General features: G+C 39.2%; 1 protein-coding gene across 1 annotated transcript in view; it reads left to right on the plus strand.

Annotated features, from left to right (window-relative positions):
* GTF3C1 (general transcription factor IIIC subunit 1) overlaps nt 1–16,057 on the plus strand; it is a 137,780-nt gene extending 121,723 nt beyond the window's left edge. Inside the window, exons 33-37 of the mRNA XM_075179861.1 lie at nt 778–1,052; nt 3,877–4,207; nt 5,486–5,513; nt 12,058–12,247; nt 14,814–16,057. Coding sequence (XP_075035962.1) covers nt 778–1,052; nt 3,877–4,207; nt 5,486–5,513; nt 12,058–12,247; nt 14,814–15,023 — 1,034 coding nt within the window. The 3' untranslated portion in view covers nt 15,024–16,057. The remainder of the gene's footprint in view (nt 1–777; nt 1,053–3,876; nt 4,208–5,485; nt 5,514–12,057; nt 12,248–14,813) is intronic.
* Nucleotides 16,058–23,056: the final 6,999 nt, after the last annotated feature.

Below are 23,056 nucleotides of genomic sequence, written 5' to 3' on the forward strand. Positions count from 1 at the left end.
TGTTAGGCCTCAGACTTTTAGATTCCCCCCCCCCCTCTCTACTGAGGACCCGTCCCCTAGGCTCTCAGCTCTAAACAGTTCTCATTTATCTCATCTCCTTTAATGGCGCTCTCCCCATCATATTTGCCATTCAGACCGACCAATGTGGCGCCCACCTGGTCAAACGACATCTTGCCATCTTTCTCCAGATGCCACCTGGGGGATGTAACACAAGAGCGTCATGTGTTATGATTCTGTTTAGTTCACAGTGGGTTTATGTAATATAAGTTTATTCTGTTTAGTTCAAACAATTTGTTGCATCGTGTTATGCTGCATGTATCTTTCTGCTCCCTACTGCTCCCCTCCCTTATAATTATATATAAGGGTGGGGATTTATATATACTCGGAGAAAATGATTTAACGCAAGTATAAAAAAATCCTGTATTTATCTATATCTTTAATTTTATTTTTGTACCTGCACCACTAACTCAACTAACGTTTTCAACAGTATGGAAATGTTTTCTATTTTATGTAATTGCTCTTTGTACAACAAATGCTTACCTTCTTACAGTTTTGAATTTTTTCTCTGGAGGCTTATCAGCCTTCAATTCTGTATGAAAATGCTATGGTATAAACGGATTCACCTGTATTCCAGTAGTGTGCATAGAAGATTATGTTCATTGAGGGGGTAAAGAAAATGTATTTACAGCAACTCCTGTCTTTTTGTTGAGGTTTTTAAAAATATTGTATAGTTTTATGTGTTTAAAACACTACAAGAAAATATGTTTTCATTTCTAGGGTCCTTCAGTGATTTTATTGCAGACATGCCTTCCCTTCCTCCTCATTTCACGGAACTTTTAAACATCAAAGACCGGAGCATCAATAGATTTCTAAGTCACTGTATAAAATGCCATGGATACAGCTCAGAAGATGTGTGTTGTGTACTGGAAATCCAATCTGCTGTTGAAGCTTGTTCATACTTTGGCATGAAACTGTCGGATCTTGGAGAAAGGTTTCTCAATTATGAAAATATACAAGAAGGAAGGACAAGATCTCTACAGCAGTATATACAGGTGTGCCATTTAATATGTTCAAACAAACAATGGTGTGATTAATGAAACATTCAGGGGAATATATGAATATATGGGATCAGTTAAATTTAAACAATGTATTGTCTAATAGCTCAAAGGTATATATCTATATTATATGTGCAGGAGAGAAAGGGACTCTTATTTCAGCTTTAGATGGACTCTATGGGTTAGCCTCACATTCTGAGAGGCAAGCCACTTGATCTAAAAGCAGATCAGACCTTTCCTGCCCCTTTTTAATTCCTGTAGCTCTCCTCCTTCCCTATTTTTCCCATGCTCTATCTAGCATGTGTGTATCTTATTTTATTTTGTTTTATACATTTGTGGTAATATATTGTGTTCCTATTGATGGAGTGTGGAAGTGTGCTCCCTCTGTGGGATATGTACCCCTATTGCTTTCTCTGGCAGCTGCAAGTCAGTTGTAATGTCTAGCTGCTTGGTGTGAGGAGGGGCCTTCTCCATGATCTCTGCAGCCCATGCTGAGCACGTTGCTCCCTGTAATTTCAGTGACAATGGGCAGGGAGTACTTGATGGCGGCCATTCTCCTCTGGCTGATGGTGAGCCGCACGTGATCCAAATACTGTCATTTGGAAGGGTGTAGACTTGTAAAAACAGCGCAGTGAAGCTAGTCTTGGCTCCTTTTGGATCTGTTGGATGGAGTAGATGGAGCCTATACAAGCGCTAGTCATCAGGGGATATCGCTTTAGAGATGACTTCAGTCTTGCTGAATCCCTGATCAATGATATTTGACCACAGTGGCCATTGGGATCCGATCAGTGCTCAGAAAACATCCCTGTGCAGCTTCCGCTTCCTCTTTCTCCAGATTAAACTGTTCAGTTAACCAGTTTGCCTGCTTCTCACAATGCTTTTGAATCTCACTGCATCTTTCTAGCTTTTGCATGGCGCAGAGCACTACCAGCAGAATTCAAATTCTTGCTCACCTCTGACCTGCAGTTCCAAATGTGTTTTTTTTTTTTGTTTGTTTTTGTTTTAATTTCTGCTTTTAGCTTGCTTTCTATAGCATGGTTGGTGTTGTATCTTGCCTTTGGGTGTTGGGTGTTTTATATACTACAGTGCACTGGACATTGCTTTTCATAGTCTACATGTTTAAATAAGTCTGCTAGACCTTCTCTGGACAGCTTATTCAAACATGTCCAAGCCATAACAGTCCATGCCTAAAGCTGTGGGCTTCTTAACCAACCCCTTTAAATTGTTCATAGGGATATTTGCATGTATCAGATAAACTGCCCTCAGGACTGCCAGTGTCCCTTTGTTCATCCTTTACTGCAGTACCAGACAACAGCTCCTATGATGGACCACGCTAACTCCATACCAGTGACCAAGTTGGTCAGATACCTTTTACAGGTGCACAAAATAAAATATTGTACTACCAAAACAAGGTTGTCCCCCTGCAACTGTTATCTTAATTTTAACAAACCATACAGACTACAAGAGCATGTGTGGGGAGATTAATATGAAATATCAAAAATACAGCTTGAAGGATGATACACCCAGATCCTATGTTATTTCCAGGAAGCAGCTACCTAAATGGAGGATTGACTCTAGTACATTGGCAGCTCAGGTGTCTGCGAATGTAATGGCTCAAGAGCAGCTAATAATAATAATAATAAATCCTTGATCACACTGACATTTTCTGGGAAGGTCCTTTCTAGACCAGAACTTACAAATCCTTAATATGACTCGAACGCTAGGAAGAGTGTATTTTTACCACATTAATTTATATTCATGTAATTTGTTCGTCTGAGGAAGGGAATAGAAGGCATCCTTTTTACTCTCACTGGATCAAGACTGATTGTCCACTCCTACTCGGAGGCTACAAAACTGTTGCACACGAGACTCATGGGTCATTTGACTGTGGTAGGTGGTACATCCTGGGAATTGCATCAGGTGACCTTTGTGGATCAAGTTTAAAAAGGTGTCCACCTAGTCATCTCCCTATAGCTTCACCAGGTTTTATAGGGTGGACATTTCTGCTACAATAGAGGCTATCTTTTACAGAACAGCCATACATGAAGTGCTCTCACACTTTTCTTCCCTGGCTTTTTTTTAAATGGGCATCTCATCATCTGTATCCGCCCAAAACTAACAGGAAAAAAGGGAATTTTTGCACTTTTTACTCCCAAATTGTGTAGGGGGGACACCAACCATTCCATCTGGGACAGGTCTTGTTTTTTCAGCAGCTTGTTCCTGGTATGTTTTTTTTTTTTTTTCTTTCTTCTTTTTCCCCCTACCTTGCTTGGCTACACTTGGGAGTAGCAGGAAATAATAAGGGAGAGAACTGAGCTGTTAAATCCAGTACCCTGCCTCTTGGAAGATGCTTTAACGTCGGTTTCAAGAAATCCTTTTTTATTTTTTTTAAACACTGATCGACCACATGATTAAATCGCAAATAGTCAACAAGTTAATATGCAAATAAATTAACTATGAGCTTGTCAGATTCTTAAAAAAAAAAAAATGAATGAGAACCTCAAATAAAACTATGCTATTTTATAATAATAAACAAAAAAAATATGATTTATTCTAGTGCTAAGCTTCTCTTTAAATAAAATGTTACGTCACTTTAATGCCATGAAAGACAAATTTACCAGGGTTTCATATGATTAATCTCCTATAAAAGAAAATATTTTTATTAAAAAAAGTTAATTTACTGCTGTAACTGAATATGTATGTGAATTGGCACTCCACATCTACAGTAATAGGCTTAATTAAAATACTTAATTTTTATGAATTATTTGCAGTTTTTACATACATGGCAGAATGGTATGTTCATTGAAATGTCTATTTTTAGGACCTTATAACTTACAGACAAGTTCTACAAGTTGGAGGAGCCTCTGTCAGACTGGTAGCTTCAGATCATGCTGATCCTTGGGTTCTGCACTCATATTACTTAAAAAAGCAAGACAAAGCCTTTTTGTTTAAAGATACTGATTGCTCAGAATCTGGTCAGCCCGCCATTGAGGGCCAAGCTGAAAGTGACGCAAGTATTTATGAACCCCCTAGAAAGAAAGCTCTTTTAGAACTTAGCGAGTGTGAGCGCTCAACTGATGTGGAAAAGACTGTTGTTCCTGTAATGCCAAGGATTACCGAAAGTGACCCCTTCAGTCAGAAAATGGATTCGGGTGAGAAGATAGACCTCTGATAAATAAAATATGATAAGTAGATCTCTACATTATACAAATATCTTCAGACAGCCACTTATGCAGTAATGTTTATTTGTGATGAGATTATAGAATTATTGGTTTGATTGTGGCACACACTCAAAAATTATTCACTGTAATTTAGAAAAACTATTTAGAAATGTGTTTGCCCAAGTTTTATCATTTTGTTTTTCCATTACTTAAAAACTCTTGTTCTATGGAAGTTGATTTACACAGATTGAATCATATTTAAGTGATTTTACTGCAAGCTCAATTTATCCTATTTAGATCATTCTTTGTGTGTGTACAGATCAGTCAATGAAAAAGTATTTTAAACTTACTGTAAAACAATTGTCTGAATTAGTTGTATGCATACTGATCTTATGGTATACTTGAGATATTAAGCTTGCATAATAATTAGATTGTCCAAATTTATTTATTATAGTAGCACAACAATCACATTTCTGAACTTTTGCATTAGGACTTTAAATTCATTATTGTTCCACATACACAGCAATAAATATCATCGTACAGCAGGGAAAAATTTGAGGGGGCTGCTGCTTTCCTCTTTTTGTAAATCAACACAATTCCAGATGTAGCTAATTTGATGTAAACCTTATGATGTAGCACCTAGTCGCACACTGTATGTGAGTAGCCATTTTGTCTACGGTATCATTCACCACTGGTTCGAAATAGACTCACTCTGTCTCTGGTCTGATCGTTTAAGAGAAATAATGTAAAATTACTTGAAATATTTAATCAAGCACAGTCATTCATTTATTACATAATGTAAAATGTTTAGTTATTTTTATGCTTTATTATATTGTTCAGTATCATTTCTGTCATGGATGGGCATTACACTGAAAAAGTAAAATCCATATAGATTTATAGAGGTACGCTCATCTTTATTGGATGTTTAGGTGCTTGGTAGTATCGGAAGCTTCTATTGTTATGTCCATGGGTAATATATTATTATTTTTACTATACTAACATAGTTATCATGGTTAAATAACTCAAATGCTATAACCTCTTCCTTCCCTAGCCAAAGCTTTTTATAATTATGTTTTCTATTTCTGTATAACTTGGATCTTGTTACCTTTTGGATTAACCAAATTGTGGCTGAGGGCAGACTGTTTTTCTAGTGTAACATCAGTCAGTTAAATAACTTTTTGACCACACATGTAAAATGTAGTATAATCCAGTTACAATCCAGATAACCTTCAAAAATATCACATACTCATTTTTTCTCTTTTTCTACAGGAGAAACTGGCATTATATTACTTGAAGGGTAAGTGATCTTTTAACAGTTGCTATAACAGTTCACAAAGGTGAAAATGTCCTTTAGTTTAGTGTTAAGCATGCATTTATTACACTTTTTTGACCCATTTGACTGTTTTTACTGCGCACGTCTTTTCCACCATGGAAAGTAAAGCAGAGGTTAAGTTATACTGTGGGTATTAAACCAAAAAAGTACAAAAGGCGCAAACAGTAAGATATACACGTTCTCATCTCATAAAAAATGATAAAACATGTACAATGTCCACCAGAGAGTCACTTTCTTCTGTAAATCAGATAAAAAGTTATTAAAGTAATTCTATCGTTTTCAAATAAGCATTGCCCAAGCGATTGTATTGTGTTTCCGAAGCACAAGCAATTTGTTTAGCAGTTCAATAAATAAGTACAATACAGTACAATATAGCGGATACATGATACCTATTAAAAGATATTACATTAAAGCAGGAAAGTATGAAAACACCGAATACATTACATTTTCCTTATAGAGCTCCCCCGACATCCATGGAACACAGCCATGCTCACATGCTGACAAAAAAGCTCGATAGTATCTGGTTTCAGTTTAGAACATGTTTCCATTGGTTCAGGGTTCAGGACAGTCTAATGTAAATCAGGTCTTAGGTCAGTTCAAAGGATTCCTCTGGGAAGAGGGGATCACCTTCCCCCAACAGCTGAAAACATGTGCTTCTCAAGGAAACTGACCCAAACCAGTTCTAAACACAATGCCATTTTGATCATTCAATCTTTGATCTTCCATAACTATTGATTGCAGGAAGCGATCGCAAAGCCGAAATTATAGGATGAGAGATAGTAATGTGCAGATCAAAATGACACTAAACATGATACATTTGCTAAATCCTGAGTCTTTGATACTTTTAAAGTGCTTTTAACATTATTATATTTAACTGTAAAAACTCTTACATTTGATTATTAACAACTGTGATGGAACTATTTTAAGGTGAACTATTTACAAGTGAATGTGTAAGTGTATGTGTGCGTTATTTATCGTGCGATTGCATCATAACAATATCAATCAGTATAGTTTATTTCATCCAATTATTCAACTTTGACAAAGTCTTTGATAGTTCTTTTCCATCAAGTGATTCCTTGTGGTTCTTATGGTGTCTCCAAGCAGTAGTGGTAAAAGATTTAAAGCAAAAACTGGAAAATACACTGGGTTAGTGAATGGATCTCCAATCACAGATTTAACACGCCCAGGAATAACACTAAATACATAGTGTTCATTTATAATATCATAGTAACACCATCACGCGTGTAAAGAGAGATCTTAATAGGGAAATTATATACGGACTAGTGATGAACTTACATTTATATTAGTAAGTACATCCATTTCTCCAATGAAACTTCTTTTCCATATAGAACTCTCCTGATAATTTTGTTACCTGGTCAATATATAAAAGACCATGTTTAAGATATCAAGTCCGCTTTCCAAAGGATATCTGTTTGACAGAGCACACTCAATTCTCACTTGTTGCCTGCTTGGAGCGATGCCCCCCAATAATCCAGCACCCAGTGGGCGATCATGCATACAGCTCAAGGGTGTCCCGGCTGCTGACAGTCCATTCTCAGGGCTGGATTTATGGATCTCTATGGCAGGAAATGTATACAATGCACAATGATTCTGCAACTCCAATATGACTGGAGATCACTCAGGCAAAATGCAAAGCAAACTGCTGGTCACCCCAATATACTTTCCACAGACTGCGAACAAGAAAAGGACTGGGAGCTCCAGCAACACAAACACGGACCCAGCTGGGAGGCTGCAAGAAGTGTGGGTATTAGCAGCTAACAATTCTCATGTTCTGTATACTGGATACAATTCTTAATTTTACCTCGTACAAACCCAGGGCGGATTACGAACATTGAGGTATACAGGGTCCTGACAGTAGTTTAGCACTTTAAATTTTTGTTAACCAAGTCTGAAATTCCTCCCCCCTTCTATATTCCCTCCCAAAAGGGAACTCCATTTTTTCTGAGTGCCACAGGAGTAGGGTGCTTGTCATCAAGGATCCCTCTAACAGCAAAGGTTTTTATTTTATTTACTTAATTTAACCTCTTCACTGCTAACGCAGCAGCATCCAGACAGTCTCATGCAAGAGTGGACTGAATGAGTAGACTTCCGGTGCTTCCTCCGAGAGTGAGGGGTGTTTCTGTGTGGGTTCTGCCTACACACTCTTGCTGGACTATCTATCTATGCAGGATTCACTTTCCTTTCTGTTTATTAACTGCAACTGTCATTTTTCTCATCTTTATCGGTTATCTTTGATAAAAGGAGTATTTTTTGAGTTGAAGCTGGAGGAGAGAAGTCTGGCCCATTTTATAATTGTTCAAAATGGAACGCAAAATGACTTCAGGGATTATTATCTTTTATAAAGTGCTGACATATTGTGCAGCACAGTGCACTCAGCGGATCATGACATAATCAAATTACATACAATGATTTGGAACAAAAGGTAAAGATGGACCTGCCCAAATGAGCTTACAATCTAAGAAGTTTGGGGAACACCCGATATGTAAGGAAGCAGAATAATGTATTGGCCACAACGGAAAGTGTGTGGCGTTACAAGGCTGCAGCAGTATCTACCGCCAATATTAATGCAGTCCTTGTTGAATGGCATTTATTGTGCCACTACCAGTGGTGCATCATGGGTAGAACGAGAAGAGGCATTGGCACGAAACAAGAACTTGTCACTGTAGAAACATGAAAATAGTCATCTGCTATCAAGCATAACTGAACCTCTATCCTCTTCTGACTGCACTATTACTCTTGTGATTAACTGTCAACTCGGAGTAGCTGTGATTAGACTGGTGTCTTACTTTAGTATCCTGCCTACTGCTAAAAACAGTCAGGACTTATGTACTCTTTGTGCAGCGGCAGCTGCTATAACCAAGGAGGCATTGGAAGTCGTCAAAGGAGGTACTGAGATGGCAATAGCAATGACAGTTGGTCCAATATCTATACTGGGATGGTTTTAGATCTTCTAAGCAACCCAGTCCTTGATGTAATGATGTAAAGCAGTGTTTCCCAACTCCAGTCCTCGGGGACCCCTAACAGTGCAGATTTTCCAGTTCACAAGTGAAATAATTAGAACCACCTGTGGATCTTTCAAAATGTCAGTAATGAATACATCTGTGCTCCAGCAAAGAGATATGGAAAACATGCACTGTTAGGGGTCCCTGAGGACTGGAGTTGGGAACCATTGATGTAAAGGATTGTCTTCTTGGCACCACTTTGTAATTGCCTTCATGAACTTTTACTGATCTTATGTTTGAGTAGATGAAAATGTGGGAGGCATGGCACAGAGCTGATCTAAACAGCAGCCATCTCTAACTGCTGTCTGCTGCCATTATCAGCCTTTCCTCACATAGAAAAGTCCACCAAAACGGTCAGGACAGACATCTTACTTACAGCTCTACCTCTGTATTTCTTCTGAGGGAATTATTAAGTAAGAGAGGTTTTCTGCCAACACACTCTTGCTGGGTTTGTGTCTCTTTTGTAGGATTCACGTTCCTTTGTGTCTTGTGTATAGCAGCTGTCATTTTCCTCTCATTTTTATCTGTTAGGTCTAATCAACTGTTAATATGGAGGAGATGCTTCTGGTACATTTTAGAAGTGTTCAAAATGTAACTCAATTTATCTCTGGGATTATCGGCCTAAACCCCAGACAGCCTACCACCTTCTCATTGGTAGCCTTTCCTCACTGAGAAACTGTCAGACACCGTCATCTGCAGCTCCTGCTCCTCCTCTATATGTCTCCTGATGGAAATATTTGAGTAAGGGAGATTTTCTGTATGAGTTATGTCTCTGCTCTTGATAGGGTTGTGTTTGTGTACAGCAACTGACATTTTTGTCTCATCTTTATCTGTTATGTCTGATAAAGAGAGTGATTCCAGTTGAATTTGGAGGACAGGTGACTTACAGTTTATAATCACCGCATGCCAGGCTGAGAGCCAAGTGCCCCTAACACCTGAAGGATGGGGGGGGAGAGCGATGGACCAGGCAATATCAGCCTGGGCAAAATATTTGGTCTAGCTTATTGTTAAACATACACTGTAGGCCACATGTTCTCATCTGCTTTCTCAGTGAGCATGTCAGTTTACCTAAGGGGGTCTCAGGGCATACTTTGGCCCTGTGACGACTCCACCCGATGAGCCGGTTAGAACCTGAAGCCTACCAAGTTCAATCCAGAACCTTGTTTAAGGTTTTCTACTCTTTAGAGAAAATGCTACATTACACCAACCCTGCTATGACTCTGAAACATTAGTGCTGTTGTAGTCCAGTCCTGTGACGTTTCAGACTCCAATTTATTTTCTCATGAGTTTGGTGAGGCAGTGGTGTACCCGGACATCGAGTATTCCTTGTACTTGGCATAATTCACTAGATGACAGGGTATGGATGATTTTGTGCTGCAATCACTACAGTTTATTTTTAGTCATCAGAGCCAGACAATATGCTCTTTAAAAAGAAGAAACCGTTTATTTCCTTCCCTTATACCCATCATTTAGGAGGCTCACTAGTGAAGTGTAGAGGAAAACCTGAAAACAGGTTTCAGCTATCCTGCCAATTGCAGACTTCTTATCCTTTCCCTAGTGTGGAAATGGATATATGGAAATGGAATGCAATGTTTAAGAAGACCCTCAAGTTGCTGCCCTTTTCAGGAAATGTATTTGGTCTGTAACTGGAAACTTTAGCCAAGCTTCTGTCATTAATTACAGCAGGGGTAGTCATTCCAGTGTTGGCAGTTCATAGGGAATGAGGTTCTATTTAGACATCATCTTAGTCCACAGGCCAGATGGATCTTTTCATCTCAATTTGAACCTTAAAGGGCATATTCAATTCGGCCACGCTAATCTAGTATTCCTTTTTAACATGGTAATTTTAACCTGGATTTTTTACTAGCAGCCTCGAGAGGTGCGAGCAAAAATCAGTGTTAGTACGGTAATTTTAACGGTAATACTGCCACGTTATTCCTAGAATAACGCTGTTGAATTGAATTGACCCCTAAGACTCTAATCATCGAGACTGGAGTAGACAGGTTCAAGTAAGTGTCCATGAACATCCAGGATGCTTCTTTGCATGTTCTGGTCTGGGATAGCCATCAGAGTCTTCTCAGATTCACAGTATGAGCACACCATTTCAAATTCCAGGCTTTGCGAGAGTACTGCAGGAAGTCATGGTCGCCCGTATGGGATCCAGAGTAATTAGTTATTCTTTGTCTGGACGATCTCTTTATCAAGGTGATGTTCCGAACCTTACTTTGGGTTTATGTCCAAGAGACTGGGGACACCTTTGAATCCCATTGGTGGATGATCAACAATCACAAATCCAATCTAGTTCCAACCCAGAGACTTGTGTTCTTGATCCATAGTTTGATGCTCAACAGCAGAGAGAGTAATGTTCTTGCCTCAGTCATTGCACGGACTAACAAAGTCTCTATTTACTCTTGAATGAATCTCTGTTCATTTGGGTTTGAAAACCCTGTAAAAGATGGTTTCGATCATTGAAGCCATATAATTTGCGCAGTTTAATTCAAGAGCATTCCAGATAGAGCTTCTATTGAAATGGAACTAGTCTTACATTCACTTGCATATCCACTTCATTAGTCTCCAAAAAACATTCCACTTTGCCCTTTGGTGGGTCAGAATAGACATTCATTTAGTATTGGTTCAGTCATGGCCATGAATGCTAGCCTTCGGGACTATATATTGTCACTTTTTTTAATATAGTTTTCAGTTTTTCGTTTCCAGCGGAAGCCAGGCTTTCAATGAAATGTGGTAGAACTAGTAACAGTGCTAATTTAGTCAGAGAACATCTTCTGTTGTGGGAAAAGCCCATAAACACTCAGTCAGACAATGTCATAATAGTGGCATACATCAACCATTGGGGATGAACAAAGAGCTCCCTTGCAATGGCAGAAACATGATTGGGTGGAACTAGATGTCCCGATATTGTCAAAGGTATTCATTGCAGGGGGTGGAGTAATAGACAGTTTTCCCCCTACAGATTTAGAGAATAGGATTTATGGTAAGTACAAAAATCACAATCTTTCTCTATTTATGAACAGCTGCATATTGCTGCTTCTCTTGCTCTGTGTGTGAGATATAATTCTTAGTGTATATTCTTAATTCTATTAAGATTTTAAATACTTGTATGACTGTTTATGGTAGATATGTGGAAAATACTGTATGTGTCCTGGGTAATTCTGATTCTTATTAAAATGAAAATTGTTTGCCTCTTGTAATCATTCATGGTTTATGCCTTTTGTGGTGCTTTGAACATGGATCGTGAGGGAATGCATTATATCTACAATTTACCTCTGTACCAAAAATGTTTAAAAATCCTAATACAGCACTATCCCTATGTGATTAGTGTTTACACTTTGAAATACACAGTACCATTTCAATATGCAGCATCATTTTTCTATTGATGCAAACATAATGGATACCATGTCGTCTTTTCAAAATGTTCTGTACATTTTCTCCATATTTTATTTTTTTTAATTGTTTTCTACTTCAAGGGAATCTGATTGTTGCTTTCTTGGAAGGCCATGGAGGATTGTAGATGGCAGCTTAAATAAACCTGTATGCAAGGGTATGCTGGAGGCCGTTTTGTATCAAATAATGACCAAGCCAGGGATTACAGAGAATAACTTAATATATCATTACAATGATGTCCTGCAGCCTGTCGTTATATTGGAGCTATTGCAGGTAAAGAATTATTGTTCTATATATAAAAATATTATGGGCAAAAAACTGTACCATTGCAATATATAAGATACAAGATTTTGGTGTTCTGTACTTTACGAGCAAATGAGCTGCTCAAATCTTGCAATGTGTTTTATTTATATGGTTAAGTCCATATGTATTGTGTAAAGTGAATAAAGTTAACATGTTACACATTTTACAAAATTATGAATAGGTATTTGTTTTCCATTTTAACTGAAAAAAAAACAAAACACAGAAAATCCCCACTGAATGCTGTCCTGTCTGTTCAAGTAAAAACCAAGACAGGCCAAAAATTCAGTAATAATAGAGGTTTATTATGCCAACTTGGTAGAGCGGAATATATATTATATATTATTTAATGAATATTAACCAAAGAGAAATAAGTTTTGATGGAGACTGTAGAGGTTAGTAGAGATACATCTAACAACATAAAATTGAAATCCAACACATTGTGAAGGTCATCGTGTACACAGACATATCCATCATCTTGTGCCTTTTCTCTACGACTGTGAAAGCTCATTAGAATATAGTGGCTGACAAACTCATGAAAATTAGGTTCTTAGCCTGTGTACCAGCCACAGCTAGGTACAAGTATAACATTACATAGCCTATTCACATTCTTTTAGCCTTACTTCATACATAAGGGAGCTAGCTCAGGTAGCAGCCTTTTGGTCAGTGTCTTGTGTTTAGTGCGAAATGAGGGTCTCCAAACATAAATTATCTTTTAATTAACAGTAGCTTTACAGCAAAAGTCACATTGTCTCTAAGAAAACTAATGGGCAGCTAGGTCACTTACCACTTTAGTTCTAGAGACTTAACACATAAATAACACAGACCTCCGCTATAATCAATGTTTTTTCCCATGACTGGAAACCCTCCTGTCTTCACTTGATTCTCTCACTCAGACCTTTCTGCCTTTGATTTAATGACATACTATGAATTAGTCTAGAGCTCTAGTGGTATGTATTTGATTATTATGAGTATCTTTAGTTATCCAGATATACATAATGTATGGGCTAAGTCAATTACTACTTGATTACTTTCCTCAGTTAGTCTGGATCTGTGCAGGCTTATACATATTGAGTACAGTTTGTTGCAGACAATTGTGTTCAATGGCTAATAAATATGTGGAGAATCTTTGTACATTAAGACATAGCTCTGTTTAGTTAAGCCAACAAAGCTATCAGTAGTATAGTGCTCCCTTGTACTGCAACATACTCTGCTCCACATAAACTTGTGTCCCCTTGCCCTAGTGAAGGTTCAGTAAAGGATACCAAAAGTGCACTCAGAATAGCAAATTGTGTACTTTGTTGTTCTGTAGGTACTATAGTAAACTTTTACTATCCATTTGTCCACTTGTGAGCAGTCAGGTATACAGTTTGCAGATATCCCATACCACAACAGGATAGGGATGACTCTGGGTTTATATTAATGTAGCCCATGTCTCCACCACACAATGGAACCTGGGACGCATCCTGACACTAGGTCGGGAGTTACATGTAATATTTATAGTACCCACCTCTCCATGGGGAGGGGCATGTAGTACATGTGGGACCAGTTACCTATACTTACAAAATGATGACACCATCAGTAATTTTGCACTTTGCTTGTAATGGATAGATGGTGTGGTTACTATGCAGTGCGCCTGCATAGTATTTGTCAAAAATTTAAATCTCATCTGCCAGGCATCCCAGTGTTCATTTTGTGGTCATATCAGATTTGTTTTTAGCTGCAAACCAATTGCCAGGAACACCGGTATAGTATCCACAGCTTATATGCAATGCCAAAGGTTACAACCACTGGCAAGTTGCAGCTGTAGAAGGTACATATGTTTTTGTTTTTATTCATTAATTAGACCTATGTAACAAGTGTCAAGCGCAGAACAGGCTATGCTTGTAAATAGTATTGTTGTATGCAATATTATAGAAGTCAATGATGTAAAACCGGATGTTGTGAAGCCAAAGTACCACCTCTATTTTAAATTGACTAACTGCCTGTTAACTTTCCATGAAGCCTTGTATTTAATCATTGATGCAAGGCCTATTTTCCAGAGGTTCCTCAATGGCTATTTTGAGTGCCTTAATCATGCACGGGGGAATCTGTTCAATCGCTCGGCTTAGTAAAAATCCCACTTTCTAGCGCAGTAGTTATTTGTACTCTAGGGGGGAATTCAGTTGGCTTTGTTACTGTAAAAAGTAATGCGGCCTGCGCGCTATTACTGATATTACGGTAATAGTGCATATAATTACCTTTAATAAGGTAATTTGAACGCTGGCATTTTGCTTGCGGCTCCCTGAGCTGCGAGCAGGAATCTGAGTTAAAATTACCGTATTAACGGTAATATACTTAGCGCTGCACTATTCTGGGGGGAACCGAATTCCCCCCTAAGGGGTAAATTTTAACAAGCTGCAGGTTTGTAAAAGTGGAGATGTTGCCTATAGTAACCAATCAGTCTAGATGTCTCCACTTTTTCAAACTCGCAGCTTATTAAATTTATCCCTAAGTCTGTTTTGAAACTTTTAGTAATGTTTGCCCTTTTTTTTTCTAGGTACTTGAACAAATTGGTTGTATAAAAAAGCGCTACATTGAAAAACCTACCAAGGTTACTCTCTTCTCACAACCTGTAATTCCAGAATTGTTTACCAGCTCCAAACTATCAGAGGACTTAACAGCATTTTATGAACCTACTATTGACTGCACTGTGAGACTTGGTGGAATTTTTCCTTCCGAAGTTAACTGGAATAAATGGGTTTTGTAAACTAGTACATATCCAATGTCTGTATTTAATTTATTTGTATCTCAATTTTTAAGTGTCCCTTTTCTATTACAATGAATTTGAATTCTATGTATTAAAATTCTTTCAATATCAATGTTATGTTTAATAGTAAAGAATATATATTGTCCTGTTAAGTTTTTCATCATAAATAAAGTAGTATTTAAAACAAAATCATAATGTTCTACTTTAGGTAGATATATATTTTTTTGTTTAATTCACCCAAAGCTAGGTCTGTGGTAACTTGTATAAGTGTCTATGTAGCTGACATTTGTAGAGTATACACAAGTAATTCAATATCATACATGAGAAAAATACGTTAATTGTGTACACAATTCAAAAATTATTTTGGATTGATGTTTTACTTGGGAAGAGCCTTACTACAAATGTGTTTAAATTAAAGAAAGACTTAGTAATACATTTTTTATGCATGTGTTTTTCCTCGCTTCCTGTGCTCTCACTGGAGTCACAATATGTAGGTTACAACTTGTCAATGTTGTATAACGTTAAAGTAATGTAAGGTATTTTATTAGAATGTTTTTGAACATATTGATTGGTTATGATTATGGTCCTCTTTAGAATGATGTTAAATGAGTACTTTAAGTCGCACACTAATACTCTTCATTGTAGTCTCTATAAAGTGATTATGTTTCTTAATTGTGTTGATATTTTATACATACAATTATCTCATTGAGAACACACAGTTGGCAGCATGTGGGATGTACCTTTATGATGCAGATTGAAATCTGTAATCGGGTAAAATGAATGACATGTATTTAGTATAAAAGCATGTCATACTTCCTACAAATATCAAATGATCATTGAAGGAAGAGTAAGTTTACTTGGAGGACAAAAGTAGTGTTTGTGAAAAGTGACCAGGGTGTTTGTATTCGTTAATGGCAATCTGGACAATATAGTATGCTCTTGGCAGGCTTGAAGTGTGAATGCATCAGTCAGCTTAAATTATTTCTAGGTTTTATGAACAGCTTTTTGAATCTTTAGGGAAAAAATGTTAAACAATAAATTTGTCAGCCAAGTGGTGGTGCAGTAGATAATGGGGAAGTCCTATATATCTCTTTGTTCTTACAGGCTAAATAGGCTTCATGGAATACTATGAAAGTCATTTAGGAAATGTAAAATGACCAAGCCGCCTTGAAACATTTTCTTTGACATCGCTCACCTCGATTTGTGCTGGTGCAGATAGATTCCTGTCAAAGTCTATCTATTTGTGGAGCAAGATCATGGTATTTGTGGAAAAACAGAAGTCTGCACCACCTGATAAAAGGAGGAAGTAGAGTGAGGGTGTTCCTTGCTAAGTACAGAGTAGGCGCACTAGTGCATTTATATGTGAATAGAGCAGTACAAAAAGAAGATTTTATTATTATTAAAATGAGTGATGCACAAAAATTACGTAAAAACACTTTCTCACTAATCATATTCATGGATACTTTACCTTGGGTATAGAGGGCACTGGTGCTGGAGTGGACACCAAAGCTAAAATTGTTTGAACTCTTGATCCTCCTACTCTATACCCCTCTACCAATCACAGCTCTGTTTTGAATTTAGTGCCCAAGCAGAGGGAACACTTTTTAGAAGCAATGAGAACAGCAATGTCTTGAGAGGTTATAAGCGCTGGTTCGGTGCTTCTGACTCTACTCCTCTCTTCCATTATAGAGCTCGCAGAGCGGTCAACTAAACAGTAGGATTGCAATTTGGGGAGCCATGGCGCATATAGATCCAGTCTGTCATTCTGGCTGAAAGGGACTGAAAGTGCTGTACAAGGAACTTGGATGGACAAGCAGGACTTCCTGTGGCAAGGGTCAGGTGGTGTCCCTAGTGTGGGGTTTACCTGTGTGGCCAAGCATGGCAAGGGGATCTGTCTCCAGCAAACGGCTCCATGCTTGTTACTGCATCATCAGGGGCATGTGCTTTTTCCTAGTAGCACCTCCTCCTTACAGGGCTTTTGCTAAGGAAACTTATAAGCAATAGAATGAACTCCAAGTGCTGAGCAGGGGCGGATCTAGAAAAGTATTCTACCCCGGACGATTTAGGGGGGTAGATTTAGGCCCCGCCCCCTTTTTTTACTTCAAGGCTGCCGGCGGCTGCACATAGTGTGCAGCCGCCGGCAGCAAGCCCCCGCTAGGGGGGGTGATCGCCTCCCCCTGGATCCGCCAGTGGTGCTGAGGGGAGAGGGGACAGACCCGTAACAAGGGTGGTGCGGGCGGTGCGACCGCCCCGGGGGCAAAGCTAAGGGGGCGCAACGGCTCCCCCCCCCCCCCGCAATTAACCCCAAGAATGAAGTCTTTTCCTGAAGTTGATAGGTGCTGTGTGCGCGTTCGCAAACAGCACCTATACGGGTCCCAGAAAATAGAGGCTATCGGCGCCGGATCCCTGCAGCTGACGTGGTCACGTGACCTATTCACGTCACACTGCTTTCACTGCAGAAGAGCCGACAGGTGCCAGCATGGAGAAGCGAAGAGACACTCTATGGTAAGTAAACTACTGGAGGGAATGGAGAAGTAGAGAGTGGGGAAGGGGCTGGGAAAAAATAACAATTTATTGTTCCAGGGCTATATGTTTGCTATATCTATGAGCTTTTATATGTATCTTTTATTAATAAATATTGAGAAAGGATACCTATGCCCCTTCGTCTTTTAGCCAACATCTAAGTTAGTGAGCTGAATCTCAGCCTGTGCCAAGTCACTGTAGATAGTAGGTTATCCACTCACCCGTTTCACATGTGGTTGGAGCACCTCTAGACTCAACTTCCCCCAAGGTCTGGAAATCAGGATTTATTTTAAAGTTTCAACGACTTTGCACCAAATGACTATGTATCAAGTTTCAAAGAGAAGAAAGAACCATACTTATGATTGAACTTTTTTAGATTTCAAGTAGGTTGATATATTTTTTTTTTTTTTGCACATAACTATCATTTGTTTATTAAATGTGTTCCTACATTCGTAGTGTACATGAAAATATATCCGATTTAATATGCTTCTTTTCTATTGAATTATTTCCCTATCAGCATTTGACAGAAAGAAACAATGAGCGCATGGTTGTTTTATTTGCTATGTATTGTTTCAAGGAGAGAGACCTTGCCAATCCTGCAGCTCTTGTATCATTTCCAGTAATTGGGAGTGCAGTTTGCTGCTATTTTTTAGTGGAAGAACTTGGCTGGCCTGGACAGAGCCCTGACCTCAAGCCCATCAATCACCTTTGGGATGTATTGGAATGCCGACTCCAAATAAGGCCTTATCGCCCAACATCAGTGCCCCAACCTCACTAATGATCTTGTAGCGGAATTCCTGCAGCCATGTTCCAAAATTTAGTGGAATGCCTTCCCAAAAGAGTGGAGGCTGCTATAGTAGCAAAGACGGGAGTAAATTAATATTAATAGATTATAATAAAAAAAAAATATATATATATATATATATATACATATACACACACACACACACATATGCATTTGCAAATATGTGTAACAGAATTTTGTCAGTAAAGTGCTAGCCACACCCCCACATTAGGTTGACCACACACACTCGGCAAATGTCACTCCCACTTAGATGGGGGAGCCGGTGCCCTGTCTCGCCCAGGGCACTAAAATATCTAGTTACGGCACTGAGAGGGGATGTATGGTAGGATTGTGTCTTCAGTGCCTAGTGTGTATACGTAGAACAGGCTTTTGCAACATAGCCAGTTTGGGTGATATGAAAATAATTTTTATTCACTGAAGTGGTTACAAACAAATGTTCTTTCCAGAACAAATATCAGTAAATGCAGTATCAGTATGTTAAACAATCGCATGCAGAAAGAGAATAAAAGCAATTCTGCAATCAAGGTGATTGCACCGGTAAAGCATGGTACTGTAGCAGAAGACAGATTGTCAAAAAAGACCAGTAGAAAGAATAACAACCCCCTTCCTTTTTTTTTGTTCTTCCTCTACATATATGTATGTATATATGTGTGTATATATACATATATATGTGTATATGTGTGTAATATATATATATATATATATATATATATATATGTTAACCCGTGCATGATACTCATGCATTCTAGTCAAATCAAGCTACTTAAGGTGTTAAAAAGGTTCTTGTCATGCATTTGGGCCATAGCCCAGGCCTCCTCATGGGAAGAGCGTTACTTCCCGACGTAAGCGCCCTTTTTTAACGTGGTTTTGTCCACATGTCACCACCTCATCATTCTTCTCCATCACCTCATCCTTCATTTTCATCGCCACATCTATCCAGATGTCTATCCAGACTCAGGGATCTCTCTCAGCGGTCCTGAGTATCACACTCCTCTCACTCTGTTACCCCCGGCAACCACCAACCACTCCCCACTGTCACCCCCGGCAACCACCAACCACTCCCAACTGTCACTTCTCCTTCAAGAAATATATATATATTTTTTTAAAATCTTTATAAACACTTTTAACAATTAACAAATTAAATTAACGAATTAAAAACATCTTAGTATACCAAATTTCAGCCCTTTCTGAATTTTTTTTTCCACACACACTAAGAATTTAGTAGGTCAGTGTATAACTCCGCCCAGCAGGTGGCGCTGCAGCTTGGTTTTATTTTTTCCACAGACAGACAGACTCACACGCCACTAAGCATTTATATTATAGATATAGATATATATATATATATATATATATATGTATATATATATATGTATATATATATATGTATATATATATGTATATATATATATATATATGTATATATATATGTATATATATATATATATATGTGTGTGTGTGTGTGTATATAAATAATATGACAGAGGGGAAAAAAAGAAGGAAGGGGGGGTTATTATATGCAGCCTTGAATGGATGGTGAAGATGGTAGCATGCATTATGTAAAGTTGAATTGTTCAGGGGTGATATTGTAGATGGCAAAAGTTAGTAACATAGCAGACACAGATACGCACTGTTTCATTTTACCTTTGGTAAGGGTTTTTAATACTGCTTCAAAATAAAATTTGTCTGTCAAACATTTTACACATGGGCGGTTGCCTTTTCGCTTTGTTTCTTTTGCTAGTGAAAGAATTTATTTCAAGCGACTGGTGTGGATCCTGTGGGAGCAGCTTTAATCAAGTGTTTGACAGATAAGCCTTATTTCTTTTTAAAAAATGTACGCTGCTTCCTTTCAACATCTTCATTAATTATTTGCTCTGTACTACACCATGAGCAGCCTTTTATATTATTAGTTTTATTTTATTTTTCTTGACTGTTTTGATTATTTATTCTTAATACCATGTCTTTTGGTCATATTGTCCTCCATTTACAGATGTGCTGTTTATCATTTACGCCATTTACCGGTGTAATCACCTTATCATGCAGGAAGTGAATAAAAGCAATTTGTGCAGTTATTTGTTTTGTTGAATACAAAAGAAAGAAATGTGTCATTTGAGGCGCTATGGGATGTTCATTTAATAAACTTTAATTCTTTATTAGAGTTCTTTAAAATAGAAGTATACCCTGCTTCCTGAAACTGAATGTGTAAATTGATGTGATTTATACTTAATATAGTGCAACTAAAGTGCTTTAAAATTGCAGAATCACTGCAACATTTTAGCTGCCAATTTCTTAAATAAACACATATTCATGCGATATATCTCCACTTGCAAATGAGTCTATTCTTTTCAGCTGCTAAGTGCAGCTTATTCCACAATGATAGAACAGACCATTAAATAACCTCTTTTCATATAATTTAAAATCAGATTACTATAATATATTCCCATGGGTAATTTATATGGAAGCTCCTCTATAAGTGTCAGATGGGGGCGTGGCTTTGAAGCCACATCGAGAGGGTGCCGAGGTGACGAGCTCCCGAACATTAGACCGATTCTACCCTGTTAACCCCCTTCCTGCACCTACCAACCTCACCCACTGTTGAAGCCCGCATAAGCAGGCACCTGCGGGACCCTCTTGCTGCCGAGGCGGACCCCCGCTGAGACGGCCGCGATCCCCGCAGCGCACACGAGGCCTGACTGCGGCCCTGGTTGTGCGGCTCCCCCCGCCTGGCACCGCACATCTCCCCGCTGGATCGCGGACCCACAGCCTCACCTGGACTAGCGCTGCCCGGCGCTCCGCGTCTGGGCCTTGAAGCCACGGATTGCAGTGCCGCCCGCATCCCGCCACACGTACTTCCGGTTTCGGGGACCCGGACTTCCGGTTCGGACCTGTTGACGGGTGGAGAGGCCACAGGACCCGTTGGAAGCGGCAGAGCTGTGTACCAGTCTGGAGGTCCCAAGTTGATACAGCCGCCTGAGGAGGCCAGAAGAAGCAGGTTAGTGTGGGAAGGCCACTACCCGCGTCCAACTCCATCTGCCCACCCAGCCCACCTCCATCAAGAGTTGAGAGGAGACCATCTAGTCAGCAAAATTGCTCCCTGGATTTGAGAGCGATAGACGCAGGGGTTATTCTGGTGCCTTAAAATAGCTCACACGGCCAGGCCTGCTCCCCTTCCCTGCAAGGGTTGCCTTAGGCTGTTGACTCATACGTTCCACACTCTACCTATTATTGGGCCCTGTCCCGGGATTCCTGGGGTGCTCAATGACCCTATAGTCCCCTGAATGCTGACGGGGGGGGAAGCCTCTTCACTACTTTTCAACTCCAGATTCATGTAACCCCCCTCCCTACGTGGGTCCGCTTATTGTAATTTACTCTACTAATCCGTCTGGACATACCGCTACTTCTGCTTAGTCCTTGGTGCTGCACCGCAATGCCTAAGGGAGGCAAGAAACCTCATCCTAAAGGACTTCCTCAATATTTCTCAAAGCAATCGACTTCAACACCGCATCGGGGAAGGACGGACTCCCCTCACACTTCTGCTGACTCTGAGTCGGACGAGGATGACACATCCCCGATAACCAGCCGGGACTTTTTAACGCTAATCAAAGAAATGAAAGAGCTTAAATCTTCCGTCCATTCAGAGGTCCAAACTGCCCTTCACTCACTACGCGCGGAGGTGGCTTCAATTGGTGCTCGTACTGACCAAGTTGAACAAAGACTGGAAACGGTGGTGACCTCTCAGACAGGAATGGAGGAGGATATTGTACGCCTTCGAAGTGATCTGACATCTGTACAGGAACACCAGGAAGATATGGATAATCGGGCTAGGCGGAATAATCTACGTTTGAAGGGCATCCCAGAAACGGTAGAATCTGCCCACCTGGACCAATACCTGAAGAAGCTCTTCTCCCAGTTAGCCCCCAGGGTCCCGGAGGACCACTTGCTACTGGATAGAGCCCTAAAGCCCAGATCGTCCGATCAGAACCAGCCTAGTTGGTCAGTGTCAGATGGTCATTATAAGATCCCAGATAATGTGGTTGTGTCAGTTGTAACAAATGTAAATATTTGAAGTTTCACATTCCATTTGATCATCATTACACTCATGCACCATCTGTTTAATATCTCGAGAAGTAGACAAGAATATAGAATTGAGGTTAATTAAATCAAGGAGCGATTCAATGGTATGCTGTATATTTTATAGATCATGCATCCTAGTGATTAGAGGCTTCACTCTGGTGCAACAATTCACAGACAGTAATTAGGTTGAATGTGCTTGAATCTAACCCTATTACACTCATGTGGGCTAGAGTATATATCTGTGGATGTGGCTCACTAGTACTCTATCCCCTGTCTGAACTAGAGATTGCTATAATTTACCACCCCACACTACCCAAAGGAAGCACAGATACCTAGATTATTTGTTTTCCTGAGGAAAGTCTGCTATAAGTTACAGGCTGATGACCTCTGCAGTGCCAGACTCCTCTTTTGGTCTGATTCTCTGAATGTGGGAAATATTTTACCTTGAGAATTTGATCACTGAGTAATGATTTTATTTAGATATGCTGTGGGGATCTGACACTGCATTAATACTAAAGCAGAAAGGAAAGCAACCGCAATAGGTATATTAGATAATTGTAATCCCACAATGAGTCCAAATATGACTGTTCAGGATCTGTCAACAATATATTCTTGAAGGGTGACCCCCTGAACA

The sequence above is a fragment of the Mixophyes fleayi genome, chromosome 7 (genome assembly GCF_038048845.1).
Source record: "Mixophyes fleayi isolate aMixFle1 chromosome 7, aMixFle1.hap1, whole genome shotgun sequence".
Classification (NCBI taxonomy): Eukaryota; Metazoa; Chordata; class Amphibia; order Anura; family Limnodynastidae; genus Mixophyes; species Mixophyes fleayi.